General features: G+C 35.6%; 1 protein-coding gene across 4 annotated transcripts in view; it reads right to left on the bottom strand.

Moving 5' to 3' along the window:
* Positions 1 to 19,992, bottom strand: part of LOC114288516 (serine/threonine protein phosphatase 2A regulatory subunit B''beta) — a 23,270-nt gene extending 3,278 nt beyond the window's left edge. For all 4 annotated transcript variants that reach the window (XR_014338184.1, XR_003638299.2, XM_028232044.2 and 1 more), the window contains exons 1-10: positions 19,795 to 19,992; positions 19,345 to 19,641; positions 13,978 to 14,217; positions 13,720 to 13,825; positions 13,501 to 13,600; positions 10,443 to 10,548; positions 10,200 to 10,290; positions 3,553 to 3,694; positions 2,920 to 3,067; positions 2,682 to 2,791 (exon numbers count right to left, since the gene is read on the bottom strand). Coding sequence is in view for 2 of the 4 variants with exons in the window: in XM_028232044.2 (XP_028087845.1) it covers positions 2,682 to 2,791; positions 2,920 to 3,067; positions 3,553 to 3,694; positions 10,200 to 10,290; positions 10,443 to 10,548; positions 13,501 to 13,600; positions 13,720 to 13,825; positions 13,978 to 14,217; positions 19,345 to 19,494 (1,193 nt within the window). In the remaining 2 variants the exon portion in view is untranslated. The remainder of the gene's footprint in view (positions 1 to 2,681; positions 2,792 to 2,919; positions 3,068 to 3,552; positions 3,695 to 10,199; positions 10,291 to 10,442; positions 10,549 to 13,500; positions 13,601 to 13,719; positions 13,826 to 13,977; positions 14,218 to 19,344; positions 19,642 to 19,794) is intronic.
* Positions 19,993 to 21,844: the final 1,852 nt, after the last annotated feature.

Genomic DNA, 21,844 nt, shown 5'->3' with positions numbered 1-21,844 from the left:
TATGGGTGTCAGGTAAGGGTACATATTTAGAGGCCGGACCTATCAAATCTCAAATTTAAGGATATGTGAACTCAGTAAAAAGGGGTTACATTTTTATATTTTTAATCTATTATGTGAGATAAAATGATGTTATATGTAACAATACAATATCAAAAAGAATTTTACTCATTTTATAGTAACTATTTAATAATATATACATATAATGAAACTGTTAAATACAAATATATAAGAAATGTTCGATGAAAAGTATCGAACACATATCCCACAGCCTTGTCCAAGTATTAGGTGTCTAATATAAGTATTTGATTTATTTTGAAAAGTCCACACAACATAGAAGGTGCCACAATCTTGTAAATGTACTGTTGGAGTGTTAGAACCCAAGGTCCAAGCATTTTATATTTTATTGTTGTTTTTAATTCTGTTACTATTTCGACAACAGGTATAAAAAATCTGTAATCGGGATCAACAACATACGGCTTTTGTTCTAAGATTTAAAATGCAATAACTCGAGAACATTTTTACATAATTTTCACTAAGACATGCTGGACATTCAATTTAGAAAGTAGGCCTTCCCTAATCAACAATCCTGGAAGCTTTTTCGCCTTTTATTTAATTTTGTATGCATAGCCACAATGTCAACATTTAGGGAGCTTCTATTTTCACACACCATTTTCTCAATTCACACATTTTTTGATTCAGATTTCAACCTCCAAACAAAATTACATGGTTCATAAATTATCTTCCGAAAGGAAACCTATGGTGTGGCTATATCTTTGGTTCAAAAGTTTATTTCCAAACCATAGATTTTAGTTCGGCAGTTAGATTTCTAACCATATAATTTTGTTCAGAAGTTGAAAGCAGGACTAAAAATGGTGTATGAATGAGAGAAATAAAAGCTACCCAGTATTAAAGAAATGGTAGATGAAGCCGGAAGCTATAGGCACATATACATTGTGTATTGTAGACTATTCTTAGGATATTGGAATATGAATCCAAAAGTTGGGTACAAGAACAGGGACGCATTATAGACACATATACATTGTGTATTGTAGACTATTCTTAAATAAAATGTTGTAAATTATGCAACCAAGTGAGGACTTGGGCATTCTCCCTATCCCATGTGTGAATGCTGATAATCCTCAACCTTAGAATATGTGGGTTTATATGTGGAGCCGGTTGCATAGCCCCATTGGTCATTTCCAAGAAGAAAATTTTCAAATACATTGGACCAATATGAATAATTTCTACCGTTCAATCAAACGCTTATGGCTTGCAGTTTATCACCAAACATGGTTTCAATCTTAGCTACAAATCATAATAGAGTGAGAACTAGACAAACCAAAATATTGTTGGGGGTTTCAATAAACAAATCTAGACCCAAACTCAAATATCAGTAACTCAGTCGTGCCTCAATCCCAAATCTCACATGAAGTAAAAGAGAAGCTACCGCTAGGGTTTCAATACCTTCACAAACCAGAGAAGACGAGATCGCGAGATCAGAGAAGGTGAGATCATGATGCACTAGTGCTAGGGCTTCGATACCTTCACAAACTAGAGAAGCCAAGATCACAATGCAAGAGGTCGCAAAGTAGAAGCAAACGAGAAGACGTTGTGAACTAGGTGCAAACAAGATCATGATGCAAGAGCTCATGAAGTCATGGGATAGAGAAGACATCGATCACGATGTCATGAACCAGAGGGGAGGGAAGATAGCATGACCCAATCGCAAACCCCACATTAGACAAACGAGACCATGAAGGGACAGCGGTGCTAAGGTTCTGGCTCTAATCCATGTGAGAAAAGTGAAACAATGCTTTGCATTAACCATATGAAAATTACAAGCACTAAATATATATACCGAGAACTAAATCGTAAGTAGGAAAACAAAGATTAAATATACTAATCTACCCTTATACTGAAGATAATATTACAGCTTATCTAGGATGTATAATTATTGAATATAAAATTTAAATATGCCATTTTGGAGATTTTTTTTTGGGTGCAATAGTGATTTTTATGTAATGAGGATCCCCTAAAAAAAAATTCATTAGCTAAGCTAGCTCGCACCTCCAACATTTAACACGTCTCTGTCAGGATACAAAAAAAATTTAGAATAAGAAACTCAGCATAAACTTTAAGGAATTTTTTTTTTAAAAAAAAGGTTTAAAAGTAATGTAAGGCTAATCATATAAAAAGACATACAACACATTCTTTATCCAAGAAGTGTGGTGAGAGGAGGAAATGAGGCGCATGCACACGCGTACATACCCATATATGTACATATCTTTTTCTTTTTTCTTTTTTTATAAATAACCCATATATGTACATATCTATCTATCTACACATATATGTATGTTTGTGCGTGTTCCATGTTAGTGTCCATTCCTAATTTAAAAGTCAGAACATGAGTATGCACGTCATGTCATGACTTATGTCTGTATCTATTGGAAGATCCCATTTAAATTTCATATCAGGTAATGCTCACCTGCAAAATTCTACCCAAACATAAACAGTCAAAAGGATTGTGATAGGCTAATCATTTATATTTCCTCAGACTTCATGTTTCCTTCCAATTTATCTCAAGAATTATACATTTTGCAATGATTCACCAAACTACCAGAGTCAACAGTGCAAGAAGATTATTACAACATTCTTACATTGTTGCATAAAGGTAAACATACCAGTACTCAAGACTAGGCTCAGATGATTTATCCTCTTCTGATAGTATGAAGTAAACAAAATCTTCATATCCCATCTTGCCCTCAACCTTACTAGTAAACTTTCTTGGGACCTAAGATGATATTGACGCATTAAAAATGATAAGGATAAGAATAGATGAAGCACCGCTGAACATAGAATTTATTTTTGCACAAAGAATGTTTTATCAGAGTACAAAAATATCATCTGAATCATACAAACCTGGGAAAATATTCTATCAACGATCCTGTAGGTAAGCGCATGGTTACCATATCTGATAAGGTTCTCTTTATCAATCAAGAAATCATGATCCGTATCCAGTTCCCAAAACTTGCAGTATATGACGTAGAAGTGTTCATAAGAGAAGTATCTATGCAATAGAAAAGAAAATAATAAGCAAGAACAGCAATTATATTGTAACACCAAACAAGCATGCATTAAAAGGAAAATTACACATTCTAAAAGGATGAAACAAATGTACAATTTTCCATTTAGGGAACCTTAAAAAAAGCGCTGGGTGACAATGACATGGATACGATATGTTTAAACTGCTGTGAGGAAAATATAGAAGTGAGATTATGTGATTAAGTGGCACCAAGATTCTCAGAAAGACCACATTAGACCACCTCATGTGCGCTTTGTAAAGTAAGACAAGTTAGAAGCCTTGCCATCAGCCAAACATAGAACACCCCAAACCCATCCCACACCCCCCCCCCCCCCCTCCCACCAAAAAAAAAAAAAAGAAACAAAAAGAGAGAGAGAGAGAGAACTTATATAAACCAAATTTATAAGTCTCGAATCACAGAAGTGACACCAAGAACAGCTATGCCACTCCACTTTTGGCCATTAAACTACCTTAAAACTTTGTTGATGTCTTCCTCTTCATCTGCATGTTGCATTGCAGCAATTAAGTTTCCACGTTTCAGCTCCCTGAGGGTAAGACGACCATTACCCGATCTATTCACGTAGTAAAATATTCTGTATATTACAGTTTCAGCTGGCCAATTCAAATAAAATAAATGTTAAAAGTGTGTCAGAAGAATAAATATTTAAAATGGCACTAGAAAATGTGAAAGAGATTCTCAACTTGAAAACAATTAAACCTAAAATGTCTGTACAGGTTTTGCCGAGTATCAAAAAAGGTTTTTTTTATTTTATTTTATTTTATTTATGAACCAAAGATAACACTCTTCCCTCAGCTAGCAACAAATTGAAATGACTATAAGAAACCAAGGAATCCAACAAAATCTGGCAAGGTAAACACCACAAGAAGAACTATAAACAACACAACCACAATTAATTATCAAAAGCAAAAGGAGCAGATGCATAGTCAATGGGGAATTCAAGGCAACTTAAGGAGATAATTTCAGAAATATCACCTGAAAGTGTAATATTCTTCATGGTAGGGGTGCTGCAATAATAAACAAATAAATAATAAAAAAAGGTAACTTAGATTGACCTTCCTCCGAGATTTCTAACAATTAAAAGGACCTCCCTGGTGAAATATGAGATTACATTGTCCTCCCTTACTTTATCTATATACGGGGGGACTCCTTATTGAGCAGTCAATAGAATTGGCAGACAATGTTGATATCTACATTTAAAATTATCAACAGACCAAATTTGTCCTTTCACAAATTAATTAATCTCATTCTTCCTCCCTTCCCCTCTCTCTCTAAACCGACCATGATTACTGATGTCATTAACACATCACCCTCTTCTTTTCCTCCTTTTCCTTTCCTCTCTCTATTTCTTAACCATACACTACTTGTTCTTCATCTGCTGTTAGACTTGAGCCATGAAATAGATACGGACATTGAAATGCAGGAAGACACCACCTCCAAAGACAAATTCGAACCACCATTATGTTGTGTTTTGATGCTTTCAACCAGTATCTATTTTCAACCAAATTTTTTTCACCTTATAGATGCTCTACTTAAATACAATGAAGTGACTGAGAGTTGCCCAAGGGTTGAGGCCAAGGGGGGATGCAAGCAATGGAAACATTATGAGCTTGAGATAACTGATACAACACTGGAAATAAAGTAGCAAAAATTCCCCCTCCAAGAACTCTCCCCAAACCGAATATTCACCCCACTACCCACAATAAGACAAGTAAACTGGGAAGAACATGATGAGACCTAATAAATAAACTGCCATGGAGAGCAAAAGTACCCATGTTTACTTATGATAACTGCATACCATAAAGAATTATGTTCCCATGAGAACCTCCATAACCATTTACCAAGCAATGCAATATTATTTTCAACAGTATTACCGAACTAATCAAATGGTTCCCACAAAAATTAACTCATCATTTTCTCCATCTTCCTAGCAACTCATATGGCCTCTAAACAAGGACAATTAATACATAGGACTACTAGACAAGACTGACTGGACCAAGGTAAAGTTTCAATTCCATTCCCTCCTAGAGGAAGCCTAAGATACTTCATTGGTAAAGTTTCAATGGAACAAGCCAACAAAAACGTGCTTATCTTTCCCACCTATCTTGCAGAAAATTAATTCCTGCAATAGCACTCTTTTGCATATGGCAAGATTTATTTTATTTTTTTTTTGATTAGCAGCAAACAAAGATTTATTAAGGCTCAAGGCCAAGAAAAAAGACGATAAGGCATCCTCTTACAAGAGAAATGAAAAACACCAAAAAGAGAAAAAAGAAAATACAAAAATACCAAACTCAAAAAACTACTACACTAAACAAACTGACACCCAATCGGTAGCAAGCAAAAAAAGCGGAATTCCTCGGAATACTGAGCTCGCCGAGGCCTAAGAAAACGCCAAGTATCTCACCCTATCCCATAAGTAGTCTATATCCCGGGCAACTCCTTCGAAAACACGGGCATTTCTTTCTAACCAAACAACCCAGAAAATTGCAAAGACGACACCACTACAAAGTACTTTAGCCCTCTTCAACCTTCCAAAAACTTAAAATCAAATAATAACATTTGAGCACATCCTTTTGGAGCCATCCACATCACACTACCCAATCCAAACACCCTATGCCATAACCACCTAGCCACCAAGCAATGAAAAAAGAGATGATCCGGAGATTCTCTACTTTTACAACACATGATGCACCATTGAGGATGAAGATATCGCGAAGGTCTCTTCTTTTGCAATAAATCATTTGTCAAAGTGCCCCCATGAACCAAGATCCACATGAACACTTGCACCTTGAGAGAAGCACACGCCTTCCAAATCTTGTTATGAAATAGAAACTAAGGAACTTGAGAAGTATCAATGATTTTATCAAGTAAAAGAATCCGACAAATGAATATTCCAAACCAACACATCCTTCAACATTGGAGATAGAGAAATATTTTCGAGCCTTGACAAAAGAGAAATCAATTCCGGAACTTCCCTGTCATCAAGATTCCGACGGAAATTAAAATTCCAAGATAAAGGAACCACCAAAGAACCCCCACAAACGCAACAGAACAATTATGAGACTGAGAAACAGCATACAGAAGTGGATAGAACTCAACCAAAGACGTCGAGCCCACCCAAAAATCCTCCCAAAATTTGACAATTTCCCCATTACCCACGCTCACAGAAATGAATCGGAACCCAACTGGATAAATCTGAGAAATGGACTTCCAAGGAGCACGCCCGCTACCCCTCCATACCACCTGAGAGTCCCTATCATTAACCTGAATCCCATATTTACTTTTGATAACCGCATGCCATAATGTGAACCACACTCATTGGGGAATCGCCAAAACCACTTGAACAGCAGAGCCATGTTTCTAGCCATTATATTACCAATGGCCAAACCCCCCCTTCTCCTTAGATAAGGACACTGTTTCCCAGTTCACCAAATGATCCTTCCTTCTCCCATCTTTCCCTTCCCATAGAAAATCCCTCATTAACTTTTCAATAGATTTTACTACATTGATTGAAATCTTAAACACAAACATGAAATAAATTGGAATTCCACTTAGCACTGTCTTAACCAGAGTGTACCTACCCCCACGGGATAGTAAAGCCCTACTCCACCCATCTAACCTCTTTCCTATCTTTTCCACAACCGGATTCCAAAACACTTCACCCCTTGGGTTACCTCCCCGCGGAATCCCCAAATACTTCATCGAAAATGTCTCTATACCACACCCACGTAACTCAACCACTCTTTGAATCAAACTTGAATCAGCATTAATAACCGCAACTATACTCTTCTCTAAATTTACCCTGAGACCAGAGAGTACCCCAAAAAGCCTAACCATTGAAAAGAGATTCACCATTTGGCTCTCGTCCCCCTCAGAGAATAAAATAGTGTCATCCGCAAACTGCAAATGTGTCACACTAATCTTATCTCTACCGACCCCTAAGCCTTCAAACAGACCAACCTCTTTAGCCCTCTCCACCATCCTGCCTAACACGTCCGCCGCCATGATGAAGAGAAAAGGAGATAAAGGATCGCCCTGTCTCAACCCTTGAGATGCCTTAAAAGTTTGCCCTGGTTTACCATTGACTATCATCGACATATTGCAAGACACCAAACATCCCCTAATCCAGGACCTCCATCTCTCACCATACCCTTTCCTATCCATCACAAAATCCAAAAAATACCAATCTACATAATCATACGCTTTCTCAAAATCTGCCTTAAACATAAGGCCTCTCTTTTCAGACTTTTACACTCAACCACCTCATTCACCACCAGAACCACATCTAGAATCTGTCTACCTTGCACAAAAACCCCTTGAGTCGAAGAGATTGTATCCCCTAAAGAAACCCCCCTCAACCTTTTTGACAAAGCCTTCCCCAAAATCTTGTAGAGTGATGTCACCAAACTAATTGATCTAAAATCACCAATTTGGATGGCTCCATCCCTCCTAGGAATCAAATCGATAATAAATGTGGCATTAGCACATAAATTAACCACCCAAAAGGCTTCTCTAACCAGATGGCACTTTCCTGATCAATAGGCCTCCACTCAATCCCTTCTATCTCAGGCCTGACTATCTCATCCTTCGAAAACAATTTTGAGTAAAAATAAAAAATCTCTTGGACTAGTTGCTCCTCTAAGTCCACCACTACCCCTGGCCTTACTTCCAACCTCTTAATGAACTTTTTCTTCCTTTTTCCATCCGTAACCCTATGAAAGAATTTTGAACTAATATTCCCCTCCTTTAACCACCTTACCTTTGCTTTTTGCGCCTAAAAAATCTGCTCTTTAAGAGTCAACTCTTCTAACTTCACGCCTAGCTCCCTCCTCTCTCCTCAAATCCTCAACCTTATTTCCCTACATCTCCAAAGAATCTATCTCCTCCATTCTACCCATAACTTGAAGTTTAGATTATTCCAAATTTCCAAACACCTCCCTATTCCAAAGTTTCACTCGCTCTTTAATGACCTTCAACTTTCTCATGGATTTAAAACCCTCCCACCCACGACATCTAGCATTATTCCACCAACCCGCAAAGATCTCCTTAAATAAATGATGATCCAACCACATATTCTCAAACCTAAATGGGGCCGGATCTCACCTAAAAGGACAACTCTCGATCATAATGGGACAATGATCGGACACCAATCTTGGAAACGCCTCCTATCTCACATTGAGGAAAACCCCCTCCCAACTCAAAGAAAATAAAAATCTAACCAGTCTAAAACATACCCTGCTTTCCCTAAGATTAGACCATATAAATCTTGCATTAAATAAAGGAGGATCCACCAACTCACATCCTCTAATGAACCCATCAAAATCTCTCATACTCCTATTGATTCCACCCCCATTAAGCTTCTCTGAAACCTTTCTAACCACATTGAAATTCCCCCCTAAACACCAGTTGGGATAGCATAATCCATACAACCCGCCTAACTCCTCCCACAAAGCCTGTCTCTTAGCGAGACAATTTGGGCCATATACCCCTGACAACCGCCACTCACTATTATCTTGATTTCTGAACCTAACAGATAATGAAAAGTCTCCAACTAATGAGTCACACTCAAAAACCACCCTCTCATCCCAAATACATAAAAGATCTAAGACCATTTCTTTTCTTTTCTTTTTATTTGATTCATATATGATATTACAATGAATTACAATCATGATAAATATCAAATACAATATATATAACTAATACAAAGAAACTCCCAAAGTAGGAGAGAAATGCCCCAATTAATACACAAGAATAAAACCCACAACAGGTGGGAGATTCAAACCACTGACCTCTTAGTGAGGTGCAGGAGTTCTGGCCAATTGGGCTAGCCCCGTTGGTTGCTCTAAGACCATTTTAAACACCCTAAGAAAGGAAAGCAGATTAATCAATTTCTCTTTTCACTAGAAGAGAAAAATGGTGTTATTTGCAAAAAGTAAAACCATCCAATACACCCTCTCATTTGCTCTATCACACAATTATACTCTGAACATCGACCACAAAAAGTTACATATATATATATATATATATATGAAAACAAATAGAAGCTCTAAACATATCTCCAGCCTTTTCCTTTAACAACAACCAAAAGATCAGAACGAGCGAAACAAACATGTATCCACTTCCTCCACCTCTCCCCAAACCCTTTCTTTTCCTAAAAAAAAATCCAAAAATCCCCAATCCATATGATCATAGCCTTTCTCAATCAACCTAAAAATAATCCATTCCCTTCTGTGATTTCTATATTTCTCTACTGCCTCATTACCAATTAAAACAACATCCAAAAAGTTGTGGCCCTCAACAAAAGCTCCCTAAGCAAGAAAAATAGTATCACCCAATATCGTTCTCAATCTCCTAGACAAAACTTATCAAAATTTTATACAATGAACCAAACTATTAGGTACAAATCCCCAATTTTCAAAGGATTCTCCTTCTTAGGAATCAAACAAATAAAAGAAGAATTGGTACAACCATTAACAATACCAAACCAAACTAAGCCTTGTGTCCTACGTAAGTGGGGTTGGCTATATGAATCATTTTACACCATTATGTTCTGTCAAGAGCTACATGCCCTGAAACCATTAACAATATCCTCTAAAAAATTCTCAAAAACTTTCATCAGATCTCCCTTAACCACCTCCCAAGAAACTTAAGCACCTCCTAAAATTTAATCCCAACTCGTATACATCATAGTGGGTTGTGCACGCCATCGGGCCCATATCCACACTTGCCCCTTCATTTAGAACATATAAAAATTGTTACAATTCAGCAAACTTATTAGATTCTACAAACCATTTGGCTACTAAGTTATGGAATTTTTTCTTTTTCATACTAAGATATTGAACTTTTTATGTTGCAACTTGCAACAGATAGGAATCCTCTAATGAAAAAATCAAAGACGTGTATATGTAAAATAATATCTGTTTCTACAACAAGAGACCAACAAAAAATTTCAAAGATATAGATAGATCTTTCAAATACAGTCATGCATGCATAAGAAGTAAAGAGTGCATGAACAAGACTGATTTCTAGCCAAGCAAACAAAATTACGAGAAAATGAAGCGACAATCAAAACTTATAAACTGATTGGTAACATACCATATCTTTCTTGAAATTCAGGTGTACTCTGTAAGAACTCCAACCCTGGATGAGTAGCCAAAAGTTCTCGAAGCACAGGTTTAAAGTCATCCTACAGTATGTTTGATAACGATTCAGGGGATTAACATCCACACACCTAAAAGCTTTGTATCTTCTCTGCTGCCATTATAACCTCTAACAAGACAAATTCAAATACATATATAATGAAGACACGAAAAGTTAAAAATGAAAAATAAAAACCACCTGAGTGACGTATTTGAGATCTGGCTGCTTTAAGATTGTAAATATTTGGTTTGCTATATCCTTTGTCAACATGTTGCCATTGACCCAATAATCAGCAAAAGAATCCCTAAAGGCACAAGAGTAAACAAATCAGAAAAAAATACATCCAACTAGAGATGGCATCACATATCAACATTTTTTAATTAAAATACTGGGCAAATCAATACTCCAACCTCAAATAGTACTTTCTATTCCAAGAACATCTTATCATGTTCCATAAGTATCAATTGAGCTCTATATTCTGTAGTGCCCCAGGCCGCAACAATACCCAAAATAGAAAATATTAAAAATGAAAATGAATTTTGATAGTCACCATGACATAAATGAATTCTGAATTCCAAGGCAAGAAATTTTAAGCAGATGATGGACTACGTTAAAAAGAAGACATCTAATATCGTAGTAAACTACAATTATCTACATATCAAAAAAACTCACTTTGGCGCAGCACTTGATTGGCTGGAGGTCCATTATCTGCTTTGAAAGCCTCGAGGAAACCAATGGTCCATTGCATGGACCAAATACTTTTTGGTCCAATAAGTGTAATTGGTATATTATTATTAGTATTTTAGTTAGAATTTCAAAATTATTAGTTAGGTTATTTTGATTATGTTTCCAAATATTAGGCCTTGTGGGACAAAATATTGGGCAGCTAAGAAATAATACATTCATAAAATGAGTGTAACTGAGATAAGAATGCTTAGATGTGTGGTACGACTACAAAAGATATAATTAGAAATGAATATATTTGTTAAATTGTAAAAGTAACACCAATTGAAGAGAAATTGAGAAAAAAATTGGCTAAGATGGTTTGGTCATGTACAACGAAATCTTATAGATACAACGGTAAGGAAGGATGATATAATCACCATAAATGGAAATATTAGGGGAAAGGAAAGCACCTAAACTAACATGAAATATAGTGGTAAAAAAATATATGAAGTTATTTAATTTAACTGAGCATATAACTCTTGACAAAGCAGAATAGTGAAAAAGGATTTATGTAGCCAACCCCACTTGAGTGAGACACAAGGCTTGGTTTGGTTTGGTTTGGTTTAGGGCTTTAGTTTCCTATTTTGATTAAGGTTATTAGCCTACAAATAATAGGTCTCGATATTGTAAGAGTTTAGGCAATGACCTCTTTTGTGTTTTCTCTCTTCCCCTTAATACGTTCTACACCAAGAAGCTACATCCCAACAAACTAAATAGTTACCCTCATGAGAAATCCCTCAACATTTTTTCAATTTTGTTTGTCCCACTCATCAAGACTCTAAACAAGGAGAGATAGTAAATAGGAATGCTTGGCAAGACCGATTGAATCAAAGTAAATCTTCCCCTTTCAATAATTAAGGCTTGTTTCCACCCTTCTAACCTCTTGACAATTTTCTCAATCACAAATCCAAAAACTTTTTGACCCTAGGATTGCACCCCATAGAAAGGCTTAAATATCTCAAAGGCAAAGATTCAATGAAACAATCCAACTAACCTACACAATCAATCCTGTGAAACATTCAGCCCTACTAAACTACTTTTATTCATGTTTGCAATTATCTATTTTGGTATTCCATGGGTCATACTGAGATTTGTTCTTTCATTTTATACCGAGTGGGTGTTGTGTGGAGAAAGAAAAAAAAAGAAAGAAAGAAAGAAAGAAAGAAGAGAGAGTGAAGGAAATAGGGAATCATGCGAAATAAACTTAGATATAAAATGTCAAGTATAAGTCCTAACTTCCTTTCTAAGAGCAATAGGAAGACTAAAATCATCAACATCCTAAGTACCCTTAAAAGGAATAACAACGGGAGACACATTACGTCTTCGTTTGGCACAAGCTAAAATGGGGTTTTTTGGCTAAAATAGCCACAAAAAGACAAAATAGGCTTTTTAGCCCAATAAGACAAAATGACACATCCAAACTATAATCATTTCATTTTTTCTCTCACAAAAGTCAAAAAATCCAAAAACCAAAAAATCAAAAAATCTATCCCAAACGAGGTTTTTTAGCTTCAGGTTAAAATAGCCAAAAAATCAAAAAACCAACCCACATCCCAAACGAACCCTACATAGAGGATTAGTAACATGTGCAAGAGATGACAATTAGCTCAGAAGCACATGGATAGTCAACTCCTTTTGGCACTAAGAGCAGATATTAAGGACGAGGAGAAATTCAAGTGGGGGAAAAATGTTTGTTCGGCACAGAAAACCAGACTTCAAAATAATGTATTCTCATTAAAAAATTTACCAATTAAAAGATCTCTTCAAAGTACTTTCAATTTGTGAAAAAAATAATAATTTTGGTACATGAATGCATTATTTTTAAGTTCTTGATTTTCGTGCCAGACAAACAATTTAAGACAAAGGTAGTATCTTCATTTTTGGCTCAAAGGGAAGTTTTGAGAATCTTCTTCTGTCTCGTAGATTTTACAAGAGAGCTTAATTGTGTTGATACTTTTTTATCTTGACTTTGCTCCTTCCTAGTGTACAGAGAGGTTGCGCCCCCTTTGGTGCCTTATATTTATACATGTATATAAGCACTACAATCAGTTTTGTCCCCATTTGATGGGGGGTCTACGAGGGGTAAATTGGGTACAATCCTAACATTTGGCATAACTTGTACAAAATGGCTGCCCTGTTCAAACCCACAACCTCAAGGTTAGTAGGCAAAGTTTTAACCACTAAACCAGCCCTTGTATATAATATATTTATCCTATTTCCTTACCAAAAAATACATGTATATATATCTTATTTATTAATTACAAAAAATACATGAATGTAAATACATATATATATACACACACTTAGCGTTGAATCCCCAACATGTCCTCTTGATTTTTCAAAAATTGTTGTCTTCAATGTATCCACATCCCATCATATCTGTGATTTTCTAAAAGGGTTACAACATTCAAAAGACCAATATCAAGATAAATAAAAACACGATGATGCATGAGTTCAACCATATCAAATGTACAAAATAAATCACATTGAGAGAGTAGTATGATAATTGAAAACAAAAGGCACAGCATACCTAGTTACCATCCCTGTGCAATCAACGTCAATCTTTCTAAATAGTGCAGTAGAGAAGAATGATGGGAGCTTGCAGATTTCCTTCGTAATCAGCTTAAATTCTGACATCCCAAAAAAATAGGTATACAGATTGATAGATATTGGCATACCAAAAAATATAAAAGAAGCAAATCATGTCCAGGACTATCATATAGACAATGATATTTTATGCATATCTCACCATGGATTTGTAGTCCATCCAAGTGACCATAGAAAAACTGATTGATTCTGAACAAACACCGTTCTTTTAGTTCATTTGGAGGTGGACAACCATTTTGAAAATAGAACTGAAAGAGTTGCAAACATCCCAGTCATAACAACCCCCCAAAATAACATCATGTTTAGAAGCTAGCAACAAACAGAAATGGCACTATAAAAGTGACAAACTAGTGGAAACGTTTCTAGCAAACGTGAAGAAAAACATCAGAAACTAGCTAACCTGAGGTATCAATTCTTTTACCGGCTCACTCACTAATTTTAAAGGAGAACCTAAAGTAGATGGGCCCACTCGCTGTTTCACAACACGAGGAGAACCAGATGAACTTCTTGGTGAAAGTGGAGGCGCACTGCCAGCAGGAAACATTGAGGGCAATGAATTACTTGAAGCAGCTTTTGGGCTAGATGTTCCGGTGACATTCAATGGAACACCTGCCTTTGCATTGCTAAGCAATGATTTCACCTGCACTCACAGAAGGTAACTTTTGAAAAAGATTGCTTCCCAAATGTTGCCCAAGAAAGAGAGAAGGCAAATGGAGGAAAAATGCTAGAGACAACATACAAAGTATAAGCCTTACCATTGCAAAATGTGAAATCAGAAAATACAAAACAGTTTTAGATCAATGGCAAGCTCAAAATGTTCCTAATCTAAAAGGAAATATGAATGGTGAAGATTGAAAACCGTATAAGATATAACACATGAGAGAGTGCAATTTAACATTTTTGCAGCAACTGAGCAAATTTGTCCATTCACGAAATCATTAATTGGAATTAAATTATTGGCTGATTTCTAGAGATTTCCATTTACATTGATATATCTACAAGCTGGCATGGTATCAAATGAAGCCTTGTAAACTCTCCCTTGTGTCTACTGAACCAACAAGAAGAAGAAAATGAAAAGATACTTAGTTCCCAGCACTCTGTTGTTAGTCCATATTTCTAGTGCCCAAAACCACAAGCAATCCAGTCATAGCACCAATGCCACCTCTAAAAATACATTGCCATTTTTTTCATTTCACAAGTTTAAATAAATATTATCATCACCAAATCCAGATTCCCCTACCACTATACCAAGATGGCACCAATCTTGATTATTTGACCAGCTCCACAATTATGATACATCACCACACCAATACTAAGTTTCTACAACCATCATCACCAGAATCGTTGCAGCAACATAGCTTGTCAATTGTAAAATGAGTTAACTCAAGCCCATCTAATTGATTAAGCCCAATTGGAGCCTAGTCTGAAAGCCCAAAATTAGTGGGCCTGGAGATATCATTATCGAATGGGCCAGACTGCTCTAATCTCGAAGGGTTCGGATCCACGAACCTTGAGACCTATTTGAGCTCGGACTCAAAAGGATTTTGAGCAAACCTAGAGATCTGAGTATTTGGCAGTTAAACTAGCTTATACTCGAGTCGAGGTGTTCGCGGCAAGGCGTTCTCTTAACTACCCTTGACTCTTTGGGATGATTAGGGATCATTGGTTCGGTGTGGCTAAGAAGAAGAATTCACCAAGAGGTTGATCTCATCTTCCGGATTTTTCTCATCCCTGAAGAGGTCACCTCCTCGGACAAAGTGGCTAGAGAAAATATTCCTCATGTGCTTTGCACATGGACTCCATCTTGTTTCATGAAGTGCCTATAAATTGCACTCACCCATAGTTTTACAAGGATGATTTTTGGAGATAATATTCTTGGAGATTACTAATCTCCACTCTCCATTATTTCCTTGAGTGTGAAAATGAGAGATCCATGGGAGAGCCTTGTCATTGTTCTTTCTCTAATTACTTTGCCTTCTTCTTCACCCAATCTCTTAGAGCACGTTTGATACGATGGAATGGACTGGAATAAAATGCCCATTCTAGCTTTGCATTCCCTTTCTCTTATTTGGTACACCTTATCTAAGTGGGAATAGTCATTCCATTGGAATAGCTATTCCAACAAAATATGAGAATGTCTATTCCTTCCTCCAATCTAAGGAATGGCAATTCCATTCTATCATAGAATCACCATTAAATTTTATTTTTATTTTTTTTGTTGGCACTTACAAAAAATAACATCATTTAGATACCACCACCATTCCCTTCTCCTACCACCCATTCCACCACCTTACCGCCACTGCCACCACAACCACCACCACCACGGTCGTAGCCATAACCACCATACCACCATACTACCACCACTGTACTATTGATGTCACCACTACTGCCACAACCACTACCACCACATCCACAACCATAAAACCACCACTGTCACCATCGTTAGAACCACTACCTTAATTGCTACCACCGCACCCACTTGCCTCTACACCACAACCACTACCTTACCACTACTACTACTACTTTTATAAACATCACACCACCACCATCACCATCGCGAGAACCACCACTCTATTACTATTGGCAGCCGTCACTACCACCATTATCGCAACCACAATACAAAGCCACAACAACCTACCACCACCCTACTATTATTTCTATCACCACCACTACCACCCACGACTCACACCATCGCTTCCACAACTATCAACATTATCGTGATCTATATAAATTTTTAATTTATTTATTACTAGCTTGTCCAAAAAAAATAATAATAATAATAAAAAAAAAATTATTCCATTCCATGAGTTTAATAAGCATAACCAAACATGAGAACGAAAATTATCCCACTATTACTATGTCATTCCATGTTGGTAACCAAACAATAGAATGGAAATGAACATTCCATTCCATTCAACCTTGTATTCTATTCTAACTCTCATTCCATTCCCACTTCATTTCATTCCATCGTATCAAACATGCTCTTATCTCCATCATCTCTTTCCTGTTGTGTTTATAGTTGCTACCGGTGAAGAATCTAAGCCTCTCTCATTATTTCTAGAAAATTCAAACTTTCCAGTGGATCTTCGAACTTTTTGGCAAGCCTTTAAAGTTTCCGGCGAGTTTTTAGGCGACATTCCCGAATCCCTACATACATCAACAACTCAACAACTCATCACCACCATTCCGCATGTCTGGCTTGAGGCTTACAATGTTTCTAGTAGGCTTATATAAAGCCTATAAATAACCAAATCTATGAAAACTGGAGGAAAAAAAATTACAAAGGATCACACGATTACTAGGATGGGTATTTAAAAAATTTACAACACTGTTGACACAGAGGGGGGACTTGGGAGAGGAAAAGGGCATACTCTAGTACTTGGCAGGTAGTGGCCTTGGGTAGCTCATAGTACAAAGGACTGCCAAAGAGGATTCCAACCTAATTGACAAAAACAACCTCGTGCACATTGAGATTCACCTCCAAGGTCCACCCTTTAGTCATATCGTTATTTAGACCCAATCAAAAACTAAATTTTAGCATGCTTTATATAGGGAATATGAATCCCCAAATCCCTCCTCCTAGGAGTCCTCAACTCAATTCATCATTTATCAATAAGGTTTGTTTCCTTCTCAATTGAGTTGCAATTGGAATGCTAATGTCAATCCTGACCTTTGTGACTGTCACTTTGGCACAATTTGGAGTCTAATGAGGCACGTGACACCTACACATTTCTTTCAACTAGTAAAAAAAAAATGGCCACCTGATCTTATGGTATTCTACCATTGATACGTCATACGTCTTCTCCAACCCTGGTCAAAATAGTTAATGTCCTTAATTGGACAGTCAATCAACAATTTCACTAGTTCAGCCATGTGTGTCCTTCATAACGAACTTGCTTGTCCTTTGTAATGTATGGCATGTGTTTGGTCGAGCTGCGGATTTAGCTTTGCCTCTAAGCTTCTTCATTACACAATTTTTGTAAGTGTGGCAAAAGATGTGGTATCCAATTGCTTTCTTAGCTCTTTTGTAGGTTATCAATAAGACCCACCGTGAGTTATTTTGTTATTAAGTCAAGTGACTTGCCCCCACAGTGCCCTTTCATTTGTCCCAACTCCCAAGTTAAAACACCAATTCCTTCCTGGTGCTACTTAACATTGGAAAGCTGAAGCATCTTTTTCTTTTTCTTTTTTTGATTGGTACTGGGGTGTCCGGATCAAAGCCTGACTAATCCCTTCGGATGCACAGGCCCTCGGCAAGGAGTTTACCGTAAGTACACAACGGTTAATTCAAGTGTTTTCCCCAGTCTGATGGCCCCAGAGAATTGTTAGCACCTAAGAGGTTTCAATTCCAATCCCTGAACCTTGGAGGGAGCACACCCCCAAAATCCAAGGCCATACCACCAAGCCAACCCCTTGGGGTTGGAAAGCTAAAGCATCTTCAAGATCAATAAATTTTGGATTCAAGGTTGTTAAATTCTTTCTCTCACTATTAGTTTAAAGTTGAACTTCGACGGTAGCTACTCCAATGTAAATGTTCATAGGCCAGTCGAAAATCATGTATCCATGGTATTTATAGGGATCACTAATATATTTGTTTTATTTCGATCCTCATGCTGAGATGCTCAGGAAGGTCTCGAGCCAACCAGGCGTCAGAATTTGTATCAATTGAAAAGTAAGGAAAGGTATTGTTCTGCTCATAAATAGAGCTGCCATAAGCATTTCCATCACATTTGTATAAAGTTGAATAGTACAACACCTTGTTTGGTGACGGTTAGATTTGGAAGAGGAACACTTCTTCTTGCCATGCTATAAAGGAACTTATACACCTTCCTAGACCATGGATTTATTTTTCTTTCTTATTATTTCTGTTTTATCCAGCTAAAAAAAAAAAATCCCCTTTCCTTCACTAATAGCCCCGCAACAGAAAAGTTCACTTACTTAAATAACAATCGAACTCTCATAACAACTATAAAAATGATGGGTTTAGCTTCTCTCAAGTTGTCATCTCAACTTGAGAGAGTATTTGGACTTCATAGGCACATTTTGGAATCAATTCCGGTGATCCGAGCGTTTCATTTTTTTGAACTCGTCAAATGGAATATTCATGTAAAAAATCAAGATGATTGGACATCGGTAGCTATATGTTTGAATCATATTTATTTTAAAAAAATAGACAACAAATATAATTTCAAGAATAATCATCCATTTTTTGTAATACAAATTTGATTCAAACATATAACTGTCAATGTCCGACCATCTTTATTTTTTGCATAAATATTCTAGTCTGCGAGTCCTAAAAATTAAAAGGTTCAGATCATCGAATCGGGACCTTTCTATGGTATAGGTAGCATACACTCCCTGGCACCCTCCAGTTCTCTCATATTGAGATATGAACATGTTATGTCTTATTATATCATAAGAACTTACAAACATGTACTTCAAGAGCAGCACAGCTACCATAATTATAAGCTTCCAGAGTAAGGTCTGTCCTAGAGTTTTTAGGCGCACACTCCCAATCATCAAACTTGCAGTGACATATGTTTCCATCTTCATTTTTTCTTTAAAGGGTGGACACTGGACAGAAAGCGGCACATCATTGCCTAAGAAATCTAACATTCTAAATTACAATGCATTATTAGGGATAATGGCAAACAAACCAAGCCAGTGAATAAAAATCGAAGCACAACCCAACCCAACCCAACCCAACACAAAACACATAATTCAATTCGTCAGTAGCTCAAAAGTGATAGAAAATAATTAAATTTACCAGCGAAGCAGTCTCGGGAAGAGAAAGCCATTGATCAAAAAGCTTCTCGGCGACATAAGGGTTTGATTTGAGAGCCAAAGGAGAGACCTCCGCAAGCTGCAACATTTCGGCGTCGAAACACGCCACATCCCCATTGAAATCCACATCCATGGCCACAACACACGAAGCAAGATCAATCTCTCATTCAAACAAAACCAAAATACGTAATCTTCAGATCCTCAAACACAGTTGGCTCCTCGCATTCGAATTCAACGTTCCAATGTCTCAAATTCCAAATCCAATTTCACAAATCAATATCTACAAAAAAAAAAAAAAGAGAGAAAAGTTAGCAGATCTTCGGTAGAAGTGGATTTGTAGAGATCGAAAAGAATCATGCGGGTAGGGAATTGAATTGAATTGAATCAGGCACTCGAAACCCTTGAGAGAGAGAGAGAGAGAGAGATTAAGCACCTCATGAAGACGAAGGACACGTCTGTGTGTGTGTGTGTGTGTGTGTGTGTGTGTGTGTGTGTGTGAGTGCAAATCAGGCCTGTCCTGTGTTAATCTCCGGTTCTTTGTCACGTGAAATCAACGTGAGGTGCTGACTAAAGCAGCCATAGTAGTTATATTTGTGATCTGTGTTTTTTTTACTTTCTTTCTTGTTTTGCTAATTAAATAATAATAAAAAGTAATTATAATTTATACCCCAGTCGACTTCAGAAAAACAAAAAAACAAAAAAAAAATTACAAAAATACATAAGTTTACCATTAATTATTAATATTTATAAAATGTCAAATTACGGGATTTATGTTACTTTTTAATTGTGACATATTTGATTCTAAATTCTGAATCTCGTTTAAAATAATAATAATTGAAACTGTTATTGCTCCATTTTAAGGATAAAGTCGTCAATTTGATAAAAATATAAAATAGTTTCACAAAAATAAATGTTAAAAAATTATTTTTGAATTTTTAAAAATTATTTTTACACGCTGAAGATAAAATTATATAAAAAGATAAATCTTTTATAATTTTATTTTTTACCAAATTAATTTTTAGTATGTGTCTAGATGATGATCATATAATCGGTGATTGTTTTTGTTGATATTTTTTGATGGTTATCATATAATAGATCGTTGTATTTGTTATTAACCGATATTTTGAATGATTATTATATAATTGATGGTTATTAAGTTTTTAATATATAATCGATATGTTTGATGTAGAAAATGTTTTTAATTTTACATTTTTTTATTTAATTGTTCATGTTAATAAAAATATCAAATTTGTCACCATGTTTGACTTTTGAAAAAATAAAACTAATTCAACGAAAATAAATATCAAAAAAAATTATTTATACCCTCTCAAAAGATGAAATTATATAAAAATGAAATATTTTTTAAAAAAAATTCACCAATTTAGTTTTTAGTTTCCTAAAAAAAAATTTGAAAACAGATTATGACAACCAAATAAAACATAACTTTATAATCAATAAAGTTTTAATATTACTCATTAAAAAAAACGCCATTACATTTCAAGCACACGTACAAGTTAACAAATACAAAATAAATTGCATGATGATTTTTCCCTTGCAGCGAACCTTTTGCAAAGGAAATACCTTTGATTGTCCTTATTTGAAATAAGATTCAAAATTCATGTCAAATGTATCACAATTGAAAATCAAAAACCAAAGTTATACAAATCCCAAATTACAAGGATTGTTGGTGTAATTCGCCTTTTATTAAAAGTTTCACTGATATCTCTTTTGGCAACATCTAAAAAAGTTATTTTATTGACTTTTTTAGATCACATTAGTTCTCTACTTCCGTAATAAGCAAAAAAAAATTAATTTATAAATCATACTCGAAATAACCCTGATTTGTAATTACTTTTTTACAACTCCATTGATATGATATTTCTCCATAAAAAATGGGGTAAACTATTACTATTTTTCACTTTATCCCTTCAACCTAAAGATTGATACCATATATTCCTTGATATTCTGAAAGTTTTTAATCTAAAACTTTCAGAATGTGAATGAGTACATTGTATTAATTTTTAGTTTGAAAGGATAAAGTGAAAAACAGTGATAATTGAAGGGGTAAAGTGTAATTTGCCTATAAAAAGGTTAAATTACAAATATACCCCTTGAACTTACGAATTGTTCTTTATGGTTCTGAAAATTACATCTCACCCTTTAAAATTTTTAATTTTATAACAAATAGCCCATTTTGTTCATAAATCATCAGGTCAATTAATAGATTTTAATAATGTTATAAATTTATTTCAATTACTAATTTAAGTAATTTTATTATTATATAGAATAGCAGTTAAGATTTTTTTCAATTAATTCTATTAAATAAAAGATTCTGATAAGGAAAATTTATAATTTTTCAAATCACAGATCAATTTGTATTTTAAAGAAATCTCATGAGGTATATTTATAATTTACCCTAAAAAATTGAATAAATTATAAATAAATAAAAAAAGAAACTCCAATGTCTAACCTTTGTAATAAAA

The sequence above is a fragment of the Camellia sinensis genome, chromosome 8 (assembly GCF_055761805.1).
Source record: "Camellia sinensis isolate YWXY chromosome 8, ASM5576180v1, whole genome shotgun sequence".
Lineage (NCBI taxonomy): Eukaryota > Viridiplantae > Streptophyta > Magnoliopsida > Ericales > Theaceae > Camellia > Camellia sinensis.
Note: the sequence above shows the minus strand (reverse complement) of the source record. Positions and strands in the feature narration are given on the sequence as shown.